The sequence below is a fragment of the Antrostomus carolinensis genome, unplaced genomic scaffold (assembly GCF_000700745.2).
Source record: "Antrostomus carolinensis isolate BGI_N321 unplaced genomic scaffold, ASM70074v2 scaffold25850, whole genome shotgun sequence".
NCBI classification, from domain to species: Eukaryota; Metazoa; Chordata; class Aves; order Caprimulgiformes; family Caprimulgidae; genus Antrostomus; species Antrostomus carolinensis.
Genome location: NW_010289510.1, coordinates 8,839 through 29,515, shown reverse-complemented (window position 1 = coordinate 29,515; position 20,677 = coordinate 8,839). Strand labels below are relative to the sequence as shown.

Sequence of the window (20,677 nt, the reverse complement as noted above, 5' to 3'; positions counted from 1 at the left end):
CCGGGGCTGCCACCCGCGGTGCCGGCCGGGGGCGGTCGCGGTTCTGCCCCCCTGAGCTGCACGCCGGCTTACGAATGATAATATTTTTTTTAAATGATTATTCTATTTCGAATTCTTCTTGGTCAGATTTTTTCTGTAAGCAAGTACGTGTGTGTCAGTTTTGTGTGTGTCAGCGGTGTCTGGTGGCAGGACAAGGGGCAATGGTCACAAGCTGGAAAACGGGAGGGTCAACCTAAACTTAAGGAAAAACTTCTTTACGGTGAGGGTGACAGAGCACTGGAACAGGCTGCCCAGAGAGGCTGTGGAGTCTCCTTCTCTGGAGATGTTCAAAACCCACCTGGATGCAGCCCTGTGTGATCTGCGCTAGGTGATCCTGCTCTGGCAGGGGGGCTGGACTAGATGATCTCCAGAGGTCCCTTCCAACCCCTGCCATTCTGTGGTCAGACTGATGTGAGAGTGGATTAAAGTATTCTGCCGACAGCGAGATGGTGTAATCAAACAAATAAAATACTTGCTTAGGCTGAAAAATGCTGTCATAATATCTTCTGGACTGTAATAGAAAAAGTTTGGAAGGACCTACAATGGACTGAAGTAATGGAAAATGTAATTCCATTGCCCTTAGTTTAGATACTTAATGTTGAAATGTCTGCAAATTTGACTTAGGCTTCTGAAATGTATGAAAACTTGATGGGGTTAGTATTATGGGCAGGGGGAATAAGGTAGCTCTCTCCTTTCTGTAAAGCCCTTGTGGAGCACATGGGCAGCTGTGAGCTGTTACTCAGACTGTTCAGCCCCTGTGGAGGAACGTGCTGGCCTCTCTGGGCAGGCTTCAGGAGGATGTATAATAATACTCAAGTATTATAATGCATCTAATTTGGATTGCTTACTGTTACTGTTCTTTATGGGAGAAGTTGAACTTAAATGGGGAAAAAGTATATTCTTTTCAAAGTAACAGAGATGTGGAGAAGCACCAATGTTCAAGCATACGCTAAATTACTAGAAACAATGTGCCTGCTGGCTGTAGTAAATTTACAGGTCTAACCTGGAGGGAAGAAGTGGAAAGAAGAGGTTTTTCTGACAAAACCATACAGAAACTGGCTGCTCCTGTTTTCTGTTGTATAGCACGTCTATAATATGATATACCTGTGATCTGTTTGTTTTCTGTTGTATCTCCCATGTATAATGACACATAAACTGTGCTGGTAATGCTGTGAGAATGTGTACAACTGGTGCATGAGTAAAGTGCCATGGGTGGATTCAATTAAAAAAAAAACATCCAGTAGTAGAACAGTCTGTTTATGAAGTGCCTAAATTTTATACTGTTAGATTTTTAAAGAAGAGTGGTGCAATTAATAATAGTTTAGGTTCTGGTAAATGATAAGGGTAAAATCGAGTCAGCACACCATTTTAAAAGTTCTTTCTGATTGGATTTTTTGTTTTGTACTGCTTGCAAATTATATGTATACACCAAACACTAATAGAAGCACTGTGTTTTTTTCCCCCTGTGTGTTAGGTTGGGTGGGATGTTAAAAGTAGAAATAGCGAAAATCAAATTTGTCACTCATTTAATATGTCTTGGGAGCAACTTTTAATAACAAGAGCAGATTGACTGCATTGCTTTCCTTTGTTACAGGGCCTGCGGTTTGAGGTGGTTCCATCGTGGTTTAAGGAGACACTTGAAAAGTCATCTTTTGCAGCCCCTTATGAGTATGCTGTGGAAACAGCAAAACAGAAAGCTCTTGAAGTAGCAAACAGAATGCATGCAGTAAGTAACCAGCTGTTTCAGCAACGAGATTCGTCTTGAAGTGATGTGCGTTACTGTGACTTAACTTGCATGTACTTCTTAGGTGGTCTCTGAGTGCATTTTTCCTCACTGAAGGCAAATGGATGTTTTTCAGTCATTTGTGAAAGATGGGTTCCCAAAATTAACTCACCTAATCAAAAGAAGGTCTTGTGCCTGCAATTTGGGCTTTCCACAAACAGAATTGGCCTGCATCTCTTGTCAGCAGCACGCCTACTCTTGCTGGGGACATATACTTGGTAGTTCCTTGTGACAGTCAGGTGTGGCTGGACAGTTGGTTATTCTGGGTATTTGTTGTCTGTGGAGGCAGACTTTATGGAAACACACACTGATGTGAATCCCGTGCTTTGTTGTAGCTTTCATTGAACAGTAGTTCAGTTAACTGCTGTGATCTGTGACAAGAGAATAGCTCAGAATTTGTGCGTATAGAGGTGCTGGAGGAAAGCAGAAAAAGAAGACAAATTCTGTTTTAAAGCAAAAATGACAAAGAAACAGGCAATTTCATTTTAAGAGGGGAGAAGCTGACACAATTTCAGGTTCTGTAGTCAAGGCATCCATTTTGTATCCTAAATATTATCGAAGCCAGTGATACAATGGACATTATCAGTGGCGTATTTGACTTCTGGCTGTGATCACTGTGTTTGAGCACATAAGGCTGTTCTTTACCAGAACTTATTTCAATGTCTAGCTGATTAGATCCCACAAAATGTACCTTAATAATTTCTTAATAATACAGCTCTTAAAGAGAGGAGTATGTTTGAACTTATACTGAGGGCAGAAAAGGAATGTCAAAAACTGAGAATAGTCTGTTCAAGCCTCCGGTTTTCCTTGCCTTTATGGTGGTATAAATGATTACTATTTTGTAAACAGTGCAAAAGGAGAAACGTTTCTGTCTTGTTTTCAGGTCAGTGTAGAGCCCTACCTGTAAATTAGCAAACTTATGTTTTCTTACCTTAAGTTTTAAAAGGTTTTGTTCTTTCTACCTCTTTTGAGAGATATATTTATGCCTTTGCAGAAACACCTGAGAACACCTGATGTTGTCATAGGAGCAGACACTATTGTGGTAAGAAGTCTTACGTGGTTTACCATTGCTTTAATTTATTGCAAGTGTAGAAAATACTTATATCTTTAGGTTTAAAGTTAGTTTAAAAACTATCTTCACTGAGAAGTTACACCTGCAGTATGATGCATCTTTTGGGCTTTGTGGGTGTAGGTTTTAGGACTTTTTCCCCAGCAAGGCAATTTTTGGTATCTTGAGTGCTAGAAGCCTTGCTGCTGTTTCTGCAGAGACACTAGTTTTGCATAAGCATTGCCTTGGATCCTCTGGTACGAAATGGAAATTCTATTCTTGGGCAGCTGTTAACTGTCAAGAAGTCCAGATCATGTGAACTATTCAATATTGTGCCTTGTAGTGGGAATTACTTTAAAGCTGTCATCTATCTCCACAGAGACAGTGGATGGTTAAAAGGGTATTTCAACAACTTCTGTCCTTGTTTGAGAGCTGCAGCCACTGGAGGGTCGAGTGTTGCACTCATTATGTGCTTGACACTAAATTACCTGTTCTACCAAAGTATCTGTGCTTCTTGCTCTACTCAGGAGACTCATGTTTGAAGTCCTGGCTGAAATAACAGTTTAAACATCTTTTCTGACCTCAGTTTATAAAAAGTAAGAAAAAGCAGCTCATTCACTCTGTCTTTCTGTTCTAGACTGTGGATGAACAGATCCTAGAGAAACCGGTTGATAAGGAAGATGCGTATAGGATGCTGTCAAGGTCTGTAGTTTTAAGTGATATTCCAAATGTGTATATTAAGCTGTTTTAAAAGGAGCTGTAAAGATACCTTGACATGTATGAAGGATGCCGTAGACACAAATTTCCCAATCATTTTTAAATAGTGTAAGCCAATTCTGCCACTGAAAAAAAATAGACCTGTTTTTGTCACCCACAGCTGCTTGTTCTTGCCTCTTCATCTTAGGAAGCTGATCAGGGACACAATGAACCATTTTGTTTTCACTTGGATTAGTTTTCAGAGTCACTTATCACAAGACTATATGTACCAGCTTCAGGTGGTACAGGAAAGGAAGATATGGAGGTAAATCATGAGGACAGAACCATCACAGAAGTGGTTTGAGGCTTGGCATTTAATGAAAAAATATTGTGTGTACAAGAAAGTACATGGTGATAACTGTTCATGGACAATTGCTTTAAATTCTATAGTTTAACTGAGGAAGAAAAATCTACTTCCATCAATGTTCTTGGATGGTGGGCTGGTGTTTTTTGAGACTCCTGCTTATTTCCTAAAGGATACTATTCCCTACAAGCTTGATGTTATTCTGTAGCAGTCCCTTTTTTTAAGAAATGCCAACTAAATAACTCTAGCCACCTGCTTTCTGAAGGATGAGATGTGATGAATCCACTAGTCACACTTCTGTTTTATGGGGGGAATACAGAAAAGGTGCACTGGTTGTTTCACCAGTTTATGTTCTAACTTGGGTGTCTCCTAAAGAGAATACAAGTAGCTTGGTAGTTTATGGATTTCTGTCTTGTAAGTCTGTTTTAGATTTTTTTTTTTTTTTTTTTTCACTGATGACTTATGATAAATTTTTGATCCTTTGTGGTATGTTACTAAGTGAAAAGTAGTAGTCTTAAAAAAAACAAAAAAGTGACAGCAGCATATGTTGTTAGTAGGAAATTCACAAAGGAGTCTGCCTGGCAAGAGATTTCTCACAACTGTTTTTACTTGAAATCATGCCAAGTTTGGTTAGGTCAAAAATAGTACTTTTTTAACAGAGGTTAATCTACTTCTAACACACACAAATGTTTTGAAGTGGTGAGGTGTTTTTTTTTTATTTTTTTTTTTTTATTGTTTTGTTATGTTTTTAAGTTCAGTAGGTCAGTCTCTTAATCATGGATATGAAATGCACTTAATTTATTTTATAACTTCTCTTAATTTTTTTCTGTATGAACAGGAAAAAATGCAGACAAGATATATATTTTTCATATATCCAAGCTGTCTGATTAAACTTTCCACTCACTGTTTCATCTTACAGTTAATTATGTGGATTCTTGTGGAGGATAGTAAGAGTGGTAGATGCTTCTGATCACATCAAATTATAGCCTGGCTAATCTCCACGAGACTATTTCTTAATTAGTCTCTTCAAAAATTCAAGTTCTGAATGCTATTTATTTTACTTTTTTTTACACATTAGTTTAGTAAATTTAAGGCCCTGAGAATTAATGGGCCACAGTGTGTTGCTCTGGAGCCACGAGAAGAGCGAGCCCGTGGCTTCTGGGTAAAGCGAATATTGGCGGTCTTCCTCTCTGCTCTCCATCTGTTAGGTGGGCTTGCCGTGGCATCCCTGGGGCCAGTCGGTATGAAATGAGTAGGGAAGCTCTAGTTGCCGGTCACTTGTTTAGTCTAAGTTGCATCACCCAGCTATTTCTTGCCACCTTTCAGTGAAGATTCCTGCAATAATAGTGTTTCTGCAGGTTTTCTTACACATTTGAAATAATCACTTATCCCTGTGTACAATCATAGAATGGTTTGGGTTGGAAGGGACCTTAAAGATCATCTAGTTCCAACCCCCCTGCCATCAGCAGGGACATCTTCCACTAGACCAGGTTGCTCAAAGCCTCATCCAGCCTGGCCTTGAACACTTCCAGGGAGGGGGCATCCACAGCTTCCTTGGGTGACCTGTTCCAGTGTCTGACCACCCTCACAGTGAAGAACTTCTTCCTAATATCTAATCTAAACCTACCCTCTTTTAGTTTAAACCCGTTTCCCCTTGTTTTGTAATTAACTGTCCTTAATAAACAGGCTGGACTACTTCTCTAAATTGTGGACATCAGTACAAGTGAGATCTTGGAGATTTGAAATTACTGAATCTCTTGATAGCATTTTTTTGTATTGCCAGTGTATTTTCACCTGTATTGAAATAGATAATTTTGAAAAAGTATTTATTTAGGATACACATCAGAGCCATCAAGTGATGTATTAATATAATGGTCTCTTTCTCAGGCTGTAGTAACAATCATGTAGAACACTCTTGCACATGACAGATCTCATAAAACTGTTGCTTAATGCATATTTTTTCCCCTGGCAGGCTGAATGGAAAAGAGCACAGTGTGTTCACAGGAGTGGCTATTATACATTGCAGCAGTAAAGGTATATCTGGCATTTTATTAAAACTCAGTATTTTCATTTAAAAATATTCTATAAGGACTTGTAGAAGTGAAGAAACGGTGGAATTTTTTCATATACAGTCTGAATTGGCTTCCTACTCAAGATGAGAATTACCTTATCAATATATAAATGAAAAACTCCCCATAAAAGTCAACTTTCTTACTGTATTCAGTTTTCATACAGGAAGGAAGATGACAAAATACAATAGGCTTTGGAAATATTGTCTCTGAAAGCTATGGGACTAATTAAAAAAACAGTGCAAATTATGGAAATATTCTCTCAACCACTTCTAGATACAGAAGTCTGAAATAATCTTATTTCTTGAGAGCTGATATAAAAATGATGATAAAAATGACAGGACTGCTGGATGCCTGGGTGCAGGACAGGTGCAGCTGCACATTCACATTCAAGCATTTGTAACAGCCATATGTTTAACTGTGAGATAGTGTTAAGAGTCCTTTGACAACGATCATAAAGTTAGAAGGGTGTTTGTAACCTACGTTGTACCAGCGCTGGATGCGTATGCCAGCAGTCCATAAACAGCTCTGCATGAGCATCATGAACTTAAGAGTGTGTCCTACACAGGGAGAGCAACCTGCTACCCCCCAGATAAGACTGCAGTGACTGAAAATGCAAGCTTTTACTTCTTTGAGGAAGTTCTGAGTTCCATGTCCCTAAAGTCCTTATGAAATGACTAATAAAAGCATTATTAGTCATTTCATACATCTGTGTACTGTCTCTAATTTTTCCCAAGGGAAAACATCAAATGAATACAAACTGCAAAAAAACCTGAGATGCTCTGTTTAGAGAAAACTAGAGTTTCTGTTTATAATGTACCTCTTCCTTTCTATAGATAACCAGCTAGAAACAGAAGTCACTGATTTCTATGAAGAGACTAAAGTAAAATTTTCTGACCTCTCTGAAGAGCTCTTATGGGAGTACATTCATAGCGGGGAGCCAATGTAAGTAAGAGCTTGGAGCGATCACGCAGTACTTGAGAATACGCCTTAGGGTACACTATTAGTCACCAGCATAAAACATTTTGTCCCGTGCTCTGAAATTTTATGACAAATGTTAGCATGTGTAATGCAAGTTTGGTTCTGTTCTTGTCTAGAATTATCATTCCTCCAAGGAAAGTGAGCTACCTTTTTAATCCCCTAAAAAATTTGAAAAGTGAAGACTGTTGAAATAGTCTGGATTAGAGCAAGCACTCAAGTAATATACAATTACCCCTCTGTTAACAGAGGCATTTAGGGAGCTTGGATACCTGAGACAGTGGATAGTTCTTCTTATTATAACAGGTGATTAGAGTGAGTATTGGGTAATCAGGGTATTGGTGAACTTTATTGGAAGAAGCTAGAACTTGGTTTACGTAGTTTATCAAAAACACACTGCTCTGATGCAAGAAACACCAACTCAATTTTCACTTATTCTTGTGTCCAGCCTATATGTGTTCTTATGCTATAGTTGTCTCTTAGCTTATGTGTTTCCTCTACCCTTGCAATATACTACTTACAGACAGCATTGATTTCACAGAAGAAATAGGATGAGAATAGAATGTCTGACTACTCCTAAGATGTTGACTCAATTTAAAAAAAAAAAAGGTATTTATTTGGAGACAACAAGGGAATGTTTGTGACTTTACAGAATTTGCCTTTCCTTTGTGTTAGCTGAAGCTTAGTGAAGGCAAATCAGGCCATAGTTAGCACTATGGACTTCGTGTCTGGTGATTTAAGGTGAACTTTTGGCTCTGTGACTTCAATTCTGACTGTGTAAGAATATCAACTGTGGTGTTTTTTTTTACGCTCATTTGTGCTATAAAACAATACAGTCATGTTTTACTGGGGAGAGGAACCACTGTAGACTTTGGATTCATTTAAGTGCTTATGCGTAAATGAGGCATACTTTCTGAACATACAAGGTTCCCAGCTTATTAAAGAGACTGAAGCTATATTGGATTATGCAGAGAAGAATCTTTTGGCAAGAATACAGTTGTAACAGAAATTCCTAATTAGGTTTTTGGAAGGTGATCTTTAGTATGCAGCTGATCAGAAGGTTGCAGTTTGACGGAGAAATGACCATGGATTTTTAGGAAGAATTGAAAATGTCAGGTTCAAAAATATTTTGGAATATTTTGATTACTTCCTCTGCAATAAAACAAGCTCTAGCAGTGCTGTGCTGCAGCAGAATGGCTCATGAGCAGCACTGGATAATTCTGTTCATTGTGCTAAACAGGATGTGTGACAGCAAAGGCTTCTCAGGGACCAAAGGTTCAGAGAATATATTTCACTACTCTCTGGAGCAGAAGATAATCAGTCTTCATTCATATAATCAAGAGGATAGGAAGTAGTGGCTCTGGCCTTGGGAAGGAACTACTAAATATAGTGTCCTATAAATTTTGCAAGACAGTAAGGGGAAGTCTCTCATGGGATTTTTTGCATGGTTGTTTTTTGTTGTCTCCTCCAGGGACACCCATACTGGTTACACATTTATGTGCATACAGGTTTTTCTGAGCACCATTGCAGTTTAAGTGACCATTTGTTTATTTTTTTAATGGCTACTTAATTTTGTGAAATCATACAAGACTTAATGATCACATGAAAAGAGAACAGACTCTCATGCTGTTGAGGATTGGATTGAGTTATTTTTATAGCAAGGGGATATAGTATTTTAAAAGTCAGTCACTGGTGACACTGGGACTAATCTAAAAGTATACAGCTGACTTAAAGTATGAATAAGGGAGGAGGGAAAAGCATTATCTCAAGGTAGGCTGTGATGAGGCTATAAAAACGCCTCAAAAATTTTGGCTGCAGAGATAAGGCCTTTCCCTTTCTGTTTTATTCCTGTTCCTCTTTCCAGCCAAAGGTTTTCTGCCTGCTGCCAGGGTCTCTTCTTTTCTGGCCCTCTGCAGAAAGAGGGCTGGGCCGTAGTAGTACGAACTGTTTTGGGCTTGTGTAATGAGTAGGCTTAGCTTCTGCTAGTCTCTTTGACCCAGCTTTTTATTTTGTAATCGTTCCCCTGTGAACGATTTCCTCTGTCTCTGCTCACAACTTCCAGTCTGAAGATCCTGTGTGGTTTTTGGTAGTTCTGCTCTGAATGGTGGCAATGAAACGAAAGGACCCTGCTGCGCTCTGGGAAAGAGGTGTTTACAGAGCCTGGAGCTCTGCTTTTCAGACTTAACTATGTCAAATGTTCTTCCCTTGTATGATTTCTCTTACTTCCTTCAAAGCTATAGCAAATATATCTTTTAGATTTCACGAATAATTACAGTGTCACAGCACAAATTAGCTCATGAATAGCTTGATTGAGGTTATCAGCTCTTAGCATAAGAGCAAAAATCTTCCAGGTGCAGGATTACAGAAGTAAGGGGAGCTGTACTGTTCTTGTACTAGAATTCACTTTGAATCTTGTTTTTAAGCTACTCTGTTGCTACAGTTGACTCATCTGTATGAAATAGTTGTTCTTTGTTCACCAGGACTTACCAGGAAATCTTTCTTGTACCTGCCTACCTCTGCCCTTCTACAAGTTCCTCTGCAAATGGAAATGCATCTCTGACTGATTCCATGATATATACTGACTGGGCATCTAATTGTTGCCTCTCCCAAGAGACAGGCAACCAAATTCTGCTTCTCCTTACCTCTCTCATGTCAGTCTGTCTTCTCTACAAAACCACTAACTTCATATTTAAAGGAACTAAAGGTTGGGCTTGTCTTGTTTGTAGATATGTGAAGTGAAGCTAACTAAGCTTGGGTATCCAATCAACTAATAGTTGATAGAGATGCAAGAAATTACTGTACAGCTTCTAATGTATTTTAAATGTTTGCTTCAGTAAAGATTAATTTTGTCAGTGATGTACCTGTATCTTTCTGACTCTTAGTGAAGCCTAGTCACTAGCTCAGGTGATCTCTGTCTAATGTGGCTGAAATTTGTCTGATTTCTACTAATGTGACTATAAGGGCCAAGACACTTGTATAAATGTCATATGTGTTCTTGCCTTTGGAAATCCACCTAAAACCCAACCAAGCATCTCCTTGCATCTGTAGGAGCAGCAGTGCTTGTAACTGCATATGTAACAGTGATTTACTTGATCATTGGCTCTGTGTTGGACAATTCAGATACAGTATACATAGCTATACTATTTTGTGGCATGACTAAAGTTAAAGTTGTAGAGCTAAGAAAGGAAATGTGCTTTAATGTTGCATTTTAAAGAGTTAAATCTATTTTACCTCTTTCTTAACTTTTTTTCCTGCATTGTATCGTGTGTGGCTTTGATTGTGAGTTTTGGGTTAGGTTTGTTTTTTTGTTTTTTGTTTAAAAAAAAAAAAAAAACAAAACCCAAACAGTGGATGTTACAGAATCATAGAATGGTTTGGGTTGGAAGGGACCTTAAAGATCATCTAGCTCCAGCCCCCTGCCATGAGCAGGGACACCTTCCACTAGATCAGGTTGCTCAAAGCCTCATCCAGTGTTGTATGCATTCCTACTGTATTGTGTGTGGGTTGGTTAGTTGTGGGTTTGTTTTTTTTGTTTTGGGGATTTTTTGTTTGGATGTGGTGGTGTGTGGTTTTTTGTTTTATCAGGTTTTTTTTTAATTGGTAGATGTTGCACACATTTCAGCATTCCTGATGAAATACAGGATACATGATGAAATTATGTATCCCCTGCAACAGTCAGTTACTGAAAAATGTAGAAGCTGTAGTAGAGAATCCTACTCAGGATTCAATGCTAGAATGTAAAGTTCTATATAAAAATAAACAAGATATGGCTAATTATGTTAATGTCCTTGCTGGCAGAGTAATACCGCTACTTTTGATGGTAATAATGTTTTTTGCCTCCCTGTGTCCTGGTTTTGCATATACCTGAATGACTTCATCCTACTGGACTGCTACTTTATTTCAAAATGAAAAGAATTTTTAGTCATTAGAATATTCCTAATTTAGATGGTGTAAGTCTTCAGTATGTTATAAAAGAAGGAATAACTTAATGACAAAGCTATACAGTGGTGCTTTTTACAGTGGTGCTTAAAATGCAAGATTGAAGGAAAAGCCCCATTCTCTAGTTTATAGCAATTCAAAAATCCCATTTGCTGGGATACTGATTCCTGTGTTTCTCTTTGGAGACTGTCAGTCAGGGAATGCAGAAATGAGTTCCAAAAATGTAAAGAGCTGGTTTTGATCATCTCTAAAATGAAAAATCTGCAATCTTTGTGTAATAACCACCTTTCACAAGTAGTTTGTGTAATTCCATACTGTCTGAAGTTTATAGATCTGACACTGACTGACCTTTGGTTTCAAAGCTTGCTGACTCAGGCTTTCAGGTTCTGGTGTTATCATGTAGTGTAAGCATACTTCTAACTGCCTTGTTCCTGAAATGTGAACAGTAAAATTGTGGGGTCTGTTGCAGCTTATCTGCCTGTATGCATTTCTGTTCCACACAGTGGAATTTGCATAATTACACCTAAAGACAAATTGGATTTCTAAAGTGACTTTCTGTGAAAATGCATTCCTGTGCCAAATTTCTGGCATTACTGTGACATCTAAGAGTACAGTGTGCAGAAGCACAACTCTGCTTACATCTCAGAGGCTTACACAAGAACTGGGTAGGGCTGACTGGGATAGTAGTGGATTTTGTATTGGAATAGGTTGCTCCTCCCAGTGAAAGTCCTATCTTCCTGACCCTTATTTTAGATATTCTAAGACTGAGATCTGCAAGATGCATACTACAGGCATTTGAGTTCCAGGGTGTCTTCTTCAGTGTGAGCTCTGTTTGGAGCTAGGATGTTCCTAGATGCCCTTCAGCCTCTTGTGGAACAGAACTAGGGTTAGTATGCAGCCGGTGACCCAGTGGCAATGTTGGTCTCAGTGACACTTACTGTTACTTTCCTGGTAGCCAGGCCTTGGAGAAGGCTGGGTGACCTATGGCAACGCAGTCTGACTGCAGTCAGCCACTGCACCTCTTGCTTAGGTGACTGTGGCACTTGGACTGTCTGAAACATAAAGACCTTGGGCTACTCACCCTTAGTGAAAATACTGATCCTTATATTTATGTTGTGATTTATGAATTGAAGTGTTGAGCTTAACTAGTAGTTGTAATCCACCTATAACTTGAGTTCACTAGTCTTTATTCCAGACTCTTCAGTACTGGTGGATTATTTGTGTTCTGGGCTACCCGTACTCTTACCACTAATTAGCTATACATAACTTTTGCTTTCTCTCCCCCAGGGACAAGGCTGGTGGATATGGAATCCAGGCCCTTGGTGGAATGTTAGTTGAGTATGTCCACGGAGACTTCTTGAATGTGGTGGGATTTCCTCTGAATCACTTCTGCAAAAAGCTAGCAGAATTGTACTATCCGCCCCCTAAACATGATGTACAACATAAAAAGTATGACTCTATCCCTTCTGTGGACACTTTTGAGAACCTAAGTGATGGAGAAAGTGAATCTTCAAATTTCAGAGAGCGTAAAGATGCTAGTAAGTTGGACAGCAGTGGGATGAGTTCCTCAGGAGCTGCTTACAATTCTGAAAACAGTTCTAGCGTCAGAACTGGTTTTATGGTACCTTTGGAAAATCAGAATGGAGTGTTGGAAAGTGCAGCAAAACTTCCATCTAAAATTCTAGAGCTGATGGATGGTTTTAGAGCTTCAAAGGTAAGGGGAAAAAATGAAACTGCTCATTACATTGCTGACTGATACAAATGTTTCATTGGACTTTAATATATAGCAGGTAATGTGAAATACTTGAGCCGGAGTAAGAATGTATTGATAATGAGTATCAAAAGACTACTGAAATACCAGAGGATCAAAGATAACTTCTGGTGCAATGCAAACGCTGGTTTTTGTTGGCTTGTGCTTTTATCTGTTCTATAAAATTTCATTTTCCCATATAATAAAAAAAATTTTTGTCTGGGAGGAATAAAAGTCCTCAGAATTTTATTGTCCTTGCGTGATTGACCTCAGGTATGAACAGTGCAATTGTGCTTCCAGGGCATCTGGAAAGAGTACCCTCTTGTCTCCCATACGTGCCTTTCATCATCTTGTCTAATTAAATTAAGTTTATGCAGGATCATGATTTACCTTCCATTAACTACATCAGTGGTTCAGGCTCTGGTGTAACTGGGGGGCTTCAAAATAACATTTACTCCATAAGTAAAGTTTAGGGAAACTTCAAAATGCTTTTAAGAAATTCCTCACTAACTATAGAGTTTGATTTAATTTTTTTTGTCTGTTTTGTTGGTTTTTTTACTCATCACAAGAGCACAATCAAGCAGGAAGTTACCTTTAGATATTCTACAAAGAAAACATTTAATATGGTTAACTTACCTGACTTAAAACTGTGACAAGAGTTGTATATATTATATTTCCTTTCTAACTTTTAGCATTAGAATTCTGTGGAAGATCTTAATTTTTTTTATTCTCTATTAAGGAGATATTTTTTTAATACCATTTCATGTTCCAGGTAGCTTAGTTGATAATCTCCATGCAGTATCTGATGGAGCCATGCTTATAAACAGAAGGTCACATGCTCTGTATAGCAGCTGAGTGAGATGAGAAATGAGTAGCTGGACACTTTAAGTGCTGCCAAGTTTTCTACTCACAGCTCCAGTGTACTGAAGACAATAGTGATGGAGAAATGAACACCAGTCATTCTGGTAGTTCACTTATCTCCATCAAGTCATTCCTGTTTCAGGAAGAGGTGAAAAAACTGCTAAAGTGGCAGTGAAATGACAAACCTGGAACTAAAGATAAACAAATTTGAGGGGTGGAGGGAAACATGCAAGACAGTGGACAGTGGCATTGCTGAAACAGCAGAAAGTTGTACTGGGATCTGAAGGAAAGCCATACTGCTGCCACTGTAGATCTGTGGGCGTGCTGCTTGCAGGCATGCAAAGCAGTATTGAGAGATTTGGAATAAAGCAGCCTTGAGATTGCTGTGTTTGTGAACTTCCTTGTGTATTCATAGAGAGTGAGTTTCGATGTATTTGAATGGGTGAGATGATGCTTAGCATTTCTTCAATTTAAGTTTAAAAAAAAAATGGAGAATAATCAGCATTTTGTTGCACATTGTGTATAGTGTTTACAGTGATGTGATGCTGAATTCAGTTCTGTGCAGTGAAAGATGGTGGAGGCTGTAAATAGAAGCAGCAGCTTTCCTTTCCCACTAATCCAGTGTAAAGTCATAGTATGAAGTGCTGAGTTTCATGTTGAACCAGTGAGGAATTTTTTTTTTTTTTTTTTCCTCAGGGCTTGGATCTTTGTAAAATTAATTACCAGTTGCAATGAGCACTTCCTGTGTTCTGACAAAACTCATCTCTCTACTTGTAGAGTAGGGATAAGAGCACAAAAGCATTTAGTTTCACAAAAGTTCTCAAGTTTTATTTCATTTCGATCCTTGAGTGTTGCTTCAAGGACTTCATAAGGCAGAGTGAAATCTCCTGCAGGCGACAGTGTTGCTCCCTGTTTTACTCTGAACAGCTGCTGTTGCAGAACAGGAGGGGATCAGGGTCAAATCATATTCTCTCAAACTTAATATGTTCTGAATTTGCATAGTGTGACCTGTACTCAGACCTTTGGGTTTTCTTCTTTGATTTTTTTTTCCCCCTCCTCCCCTTCTTGAACAGAGAATTACAGAATGATAGAGTGATTTGGATCAGCCAAGTTTTTCCACCCTAACTTCTCACCTTTGTTTGTCTTGTTAATTGTCAGGCCTTGGAAGCCAAATGGTTGTAGACTAGATGCAATTGGCTCAGTATTGTGCAAGCGTGGGATAAATATAATATATTTATAATATAATTTATTTATAACAAATCCCAGTGATACGTTCTTATTAGAATAACAGAGGAAACTGTAAAAAGAGAATGAAGATGATAAAATATATAGACACACACTACCAGACCATCCTCTCAAAGTTAATCTCTTTTTCGTCATTTGATTTTTATTAAACAGAATGTCAATCCATTTTTTGCCTGACTGCCTTTGATTTTTAAGTACATCATAATTGCCTGCAGTTCCAAAGAAATGGATTCTGTGGTTGCTGAGTGTGCTTCCACATTTGTAATGTGCATAAGTTCCTTTGTTTTTAGGTATTTTAACTATTTCAGAATACTGAAACTGCAGAATTGCAAATTAATTTCAAATGGAGAGATATGTATTATCATATATCATGAACTTTCCTCTTTGGTTTGGTTAGCATATTTCTGAGTTCAGTTGAGTTTTTCAACTTAAGACAGCTGCATTGCCCATGGGTTTTTCTTCACCATCAGGCACTAGCTGTTCTCTCTTCCCTATTCTGTGTGTACATGTCATTTTAAGGTATGATGTGGTACAGTTGTGCTCTGAAGTTTTATTCTTTTTTTTCCTTAATTTCTATTAAACAAGGATGAATATTATAGCAACTGAAGCTGTTACACTGCCTTAGTGGAGCTTTCCAGTTCATTATATTTTGAGTAAATAAAATTGAATTTGATTTTTGGCATTGGTTCAGATGCTTCAGGATGTCTGACCTTGTGGAACAAGCTGATAGATGGGGATGTGCTAAGTATCTGAATGAAGAGGTAGTCTTTGTACAAAATCTATAGGCAGTGCTCCAGAATATTTTGAGTTCCCTTCTCTCCCAAACACCTTTGCTTAAAATTCTGTTACTTAGCTAAAATAGTGAAACCCTCTGAGAGGGTAAGAAATGTATCACAGCAATTTTTAGGAGTTTTGTTAAACTGTGTTGCACTTAAAGAACAGTAGTTGTATAGAATAATTCTAGTCAAAAGGTGTAGTTCTTTTGTTTCATGATTGCAGTCTTTTTTTAAAATGCAACATGCTATCTTTTTTTTTTCCTACATACAGGCTCTATTTGTAGCCTCTAAGCTGAAGATATTTGATCATCTGAAACATAAAGGTCCACAGAAGGCTGTAGATATTGCAAATGAGGTTGGAACCTCTGTGTGTGGAACAGAAAGGCTCCTTGATGCATGTGCTGCTCTTGGATTACTGGAGAAAACACCACGAGGTGACTAATTTTTCCTACCCCTCCACCCAAACTGCATATAGGACTGAAAGACATGCAGGACTGTAAGAGGAAAGTCACAGGGTCTGACTTGATGTTGTGGGTAACTTGGATTCAGGAGAAAGGGGAATGGATTATTGCTTCTTTCCTTTCATTGTTAGTAGCTGGAACTGTTTCATTTGGGGTCAGGCTGTATCTAATAAACACATTCAGGTTTTCTTTGAGGAATTGTTAGATTGCTTTTGCTCTTTGGACATAATACTGACCAAACTTCGAAGAAAAAGTTACGTGGGCAGCCCCAGGGAACAGTGTAATAGCTCAGGTGTGTCATCTGCACTTGGGTCAAAACAACCCCAGGCAACACTACAGGTTTAGGGAAGAGCAGCTGGAAAGCTGCCTGGTGGGAAGGGACCTGGGGGTGTTGGCTGACAGCTGGCTGAACATGAGCCAGCAGTGTGCCCAGGTGGCCAAGAAGGCCAACAGCATCCTGGCCTGTACCAGAAATAGTGTGGCCAGCAGGACCAGGGAAATTATCCTCCCCCTGTACTCAGCACTGGTGAGGCCATGTCTCTAGTACTGTGTTCAGTTTTGGGCCCCTCACTACAAGAAAGACACTGAGGTGCTGGAGAGTGTCCAGAGAAGGGCAGTGAAGCTGGTGAAGGGGCTGGAGCACAGGTCTTACAAGGAGCAGCTGCAGGAACTGGGATTGTTTAGTCTGGAGAAAAGTAGGCCGAGGGGAGACCTTATCATGTCTGGAGCACAAGTCTTACAAGGAGCAGCTGCAGGAACTTGGGTTGTTTAGTCTGGAGAAAAGTAGGCTGAGGGGAGACCTTATCACTCTCCACAACTACCTGGAAGGAGGGTGTATCAAGGTGGGTGTCAGTCTCTTCTTCCAAATAACAAGTGATAGGACAAGAGGAAATGGCCTCAAGTTTCACCAGGGGAGGTTTAGATTGGATATTAGAAAAGATTTCTTCACCTAAAGGGTTGTCCAGCACTGGAACAGGCTGCCCAGGGAAGTGATTGAGTCACCATCCCTGGAGGTATTTAAAAGATGTGTAAATGTGGTGCTTAGGGATGTGGTTCAGAGGGGGACTTGGCAGTGTTGGGTTTACAGTTGGACTCTGTGATCTTAAACTTCTTTTCCAACCTAAATTATTCTATGATTCTATCTAAAATAAGGACCAAATTCCATTCTCTGCTGCAGCAATGCAAAGTCAGAATCTTCAGCAGAGAATCAGGGTTTTAACAAGGAAAGCTCTGGAACAGCTTAAATTTTGGTGCCCTTAACTGGAACAGTAGTTGAAGGATTGTGTAGGTAAAGGAGTTGTATTAGAATGTATCAGAATGAACTTTTTCAGTCTGCACTATGTAGCTGTAAGTTGCCATATGCATCATTTACATAGTAAGACTTGAAATGGTCAAGTGCCAACAAAAGGAAATAAAGGAGGCTTTCAACTCTGTTAGAGGACAAGACCAAGGAGAAATCTCTAAGGGCAAAACATACTGGAGAAAGCTTGAATTTACAGGAAGAAGCCATAATCTAAAGAAAAATGCAGTCAAGAACGAAGAACTTCACCCTTGAATATCAGGTGTATAACTGAGGTACTCTAGTATTAAAAAAAAGTGCCTGGTCCTTTAAGAATGAGAAGACCTTTAGAATTATTTCATAGAAATCTTTGCAGAAAAAAATATGACTTAAGGTTGAGGTTTGCTAGCTAATTACCAGCTGTGTGGGAAAACATGCTTTCAGATTTTAAATGACAGTTGTACTGAAACAAAGCTGGTTACAATTGTTTTCTTCCCTTAAGGTTACAGTAATACAGATGCAGCAAATACCTACCTGACCTCAGATGGTGAATTTTCACTTCATGGCTACATTATCCACTCTAATGACCACATTTGGCCTCTCTTCACAAACTTGGAGTCTGCTGTGAAAGAAGGCAGCAGGCAGAACCATCGAGCCTTTGGAAAGAAAGCAGAGGACTTATTTAAGGTGGTGTAAGCTCTTATTAGTATCAAAACTTGCTGTGAGGAGTCCAGAACTGATCTAGGGGCAAATGGGGACTGAGCTGTCTAAGAAAGTAGGTCAGTCTCAGAAGTGGTAGAAACACAATGCAACTTGCTAGTCTCAGACTTCTGTTCCCTTCAACTTTAGGCTCTGAAATTCTGGAGCAGTCACAGAATATACTGGGAAATTTGAGTGCTGATGAAAATTCTCTGGCTGAAGTGTTGTCTGTGCAGCTAACACACTCTCAGAAGAACCTCTGGGCCTGTTTAATTTACATTTATATGGCCTTTTTATAACACCAGGTAGTACTTTATCACACATGCACTCCTTCCATATTGGATGCCACTCACTTGGTACTGGTGTGCCTCCAGTTCAATCTGTGCTGACTGTGTAATCAAAGCTGTTTTCAAAGTTGCTTTATGTTGATGCAGTGGAGAAGGGATTCAGTCTCTTTTGTGAAGGTTTGTAGTTTTGCATATCCTTCAAGCTGGTATATATTGCTAATAAGAATTGTAATCCTTCCTTCCATCTGTTTCCACCTCTAGCATTCATTTTCCAGTGCTAGCCCAGGTGGATGTGTTCAGACTGGAGAATCACTTAGGGTTATAACTAGCCTGACTTGTCAGTTACCCAACTGATGAAGCAGGTTGGGGGGCATAACTATTCGTGCTTTTTTAAGGAGCGGGCTAGTAGAGTGAGCAGGAGAATATGTCAGTACTTCATCTCTGACAGCAGTGCTGTACTTCAGACTACATCCTGAGGTTCTTAATTTGTATTTAACTTCTAAAAGCTGATGGAGCCTGTCTCCTAAAGGATTTGTCTACATCCCTCATATACAGTTAATGGAAGGAAATTAGGGTTTCTGGAGACTTAAGAAGGCCCTGTTAGCCTAATGTTAATATTTGTATTGCTGGTGGACAAGACCTCCTTTAGGAATCCTTCAAAGGCTATTTTAAAGGGAGTTTAGATATTTTGCTTTAAGATATCTGCTGCAGTAGATGCTTTAAGTTTATGTGCAAATTAAGTGTTGTACTGTAGGTGAACTGGATCTCATCCTTTGTTAAACACCTGGATTACGAAATTGAGTTGGCTTGGGTGATGCTTGTGGCAGGAGTCGCTACCAGGTCAGGCCTGGGCTCCATGTGTGTACAGGATAGTTATGTCCAAGCAGAATATATGGGCTGCTTATGGCACAGTGCCTGGAGATAATTCCACTTCATGGTAGCCGTAAAGCCAGATATAACTGATGAAATCTGTATGAAGGAGAGACATAAGGGGATTCATGCTTATGTATGATCTCAGAGGTAAAGGCATAAGGTTCTGGTGCTGAATGCTTGCTTCTCATCTAATCAGAAAACCCAGTATGAGCTTTAATGTTTCTGGTTTAAGTTATGGTCCAGTCATCTAGTTATTTTCCCATCATGGGAGCATAAATGTCATAATTAAATGAAAGCAATTTCTTAGTATATCAAGAAGAAGGAACAGTTTAGGAGACTAAAAGAAAAAATTCAATCTGTCCTTTCAGACAGTTTAAAATCTGGAGACATTTTGCTGTGGAGCAAATGTGTTAGTAGGTGTATATCAAAGGCACAGTATTTTTTTAAAAAGCACTTTTCAGAGTATTTTTTTAAAAAGCACTTTTCAGATTATCCATTCTTCCTGCTATGCTGCTGCAGTTTCCATGGGCAGAAGTATTTAATTTAACAGCCCTTGGGACATCACCAAGACCAGGTTCAAATCAGCCAAGTGTATGTCCTTTGAGATGCACTGCAAAAGGATGTCTATGTGATCAGAATTTTGGAGAGGATGCAAAAACCTGTTTATCACTACAGTGAAACAGCGAAGGATTCAAAGGAGCAACTAGTCAATGGCACTTTTAACTGATCTTTGAATTTAGAATTCTGATGTTAATGGTGTGCATCTACTTCCTTTGTATGTAGGTTTAGTTAAGTAATGAAAATAAATAAACTCAGTTACTATGCTTTTTTCCTTCATAGGACTATTATCACAGCCAGGAGGTGAAGCAACGTTTTATGGCTGCCATGCACAGCATTGCCCACCTGACAGGAAGAGATGTGGCTACAGCATTTGACCTTTCACGGTTTAAATCTGCTTGTGATTTAGGAGGTATTGCCTTTAATTGAACTGGTATACATACTAGAGGGAAAAGATTTATTTCAGTTCCATACTTTATTGCTTAAAACTTATGTATATTTTTTTACTAGAACTGCAGTAATATTGTTTACTGTTGTTTTTCTGTTGTAATGTCAGAATAAAAGCACTGAGTGCAGTTAACTGAAAGCAGTGTAACTTAAATGGTATTAGAGTAGTTTGAAGTAAGTGAATGTTTGTCACAATCAAGTACATACTGACACATAGCTCAGCACAGAAAACAAGATGGTTTGTGGCTCAGTTGATAAAATATTGGGCTGGGAGCTCTATTTTCAACTGTGCTGTTGCTGTCCTTTGGCAAGTCCAAGATTTTAAAAAGTAACAGAGGATTTATTTCTGAATCCTATGTTGGAGTGTGAAACTTGAAACACTGCACTGCTGTAACAAAAAGTGTGTATTCTTTTAGAACAGATTGAGTGTTTTGTATGTTGTCTTAACAATATCTAAGATGACCATCAAAATGGTAAAGGGCAATGATACACCTGAAGAAACTCATTAGTGTCCTTTTTACCCTG

At 39.0% G+C, this 20,677-nt stretch overlaps 1 protein-coding gene across 1 annotated transcript in view; it reads left to right on the top strand.

Moving 5' to 3' along the window:
• Window positions 1-1,633: 1,633 nt before the first annotated feature.
• Window positions 1,634-20,677, top strand: part of ASMTL (acetylserotonin O-methyltransferase like) — a gene marked incomplete at its 5' end in the record, with an annotated part of 26,565 nt that continues 7,521 nt past the window's right edge. Inside the window, 9 exons of the mRNA XM_010170756.1 lie at window positions 1,634-1,765; window positions 2,817-2,864; window positions 3,508-3,572; window positions 5,903-5,964; window positions 6,836-6,944; window positions 12,204-12,630; window positions 15,820-15,982; window positions 17,791-17,975; window positions 19,988-20,117. Coding sequence (XP_010169058.1) covers window positions 1,634-1,765; window positions 2,817-2,864; window positions 3,508-3,572; window positions 5,903-5,964; window positions 6,836-6,944; window positions 12,204-12,630; window positions 15,820-15,982; window positions 17,791-17,975; window positions 19,988-20,117 — 1,321 coding nt within the window. The remainder of the gene's footprint in view (window positions 1,766-2,816; window positions 2,865-3,507; window positions 3,573-5,902; window positions 5,965-6,835; window positions 6,945-12,203; window positions 12,631-15,819; window positions 15,983-17,790; window positions 17,976-19,987; window positions 20,118-20,677) is intronic.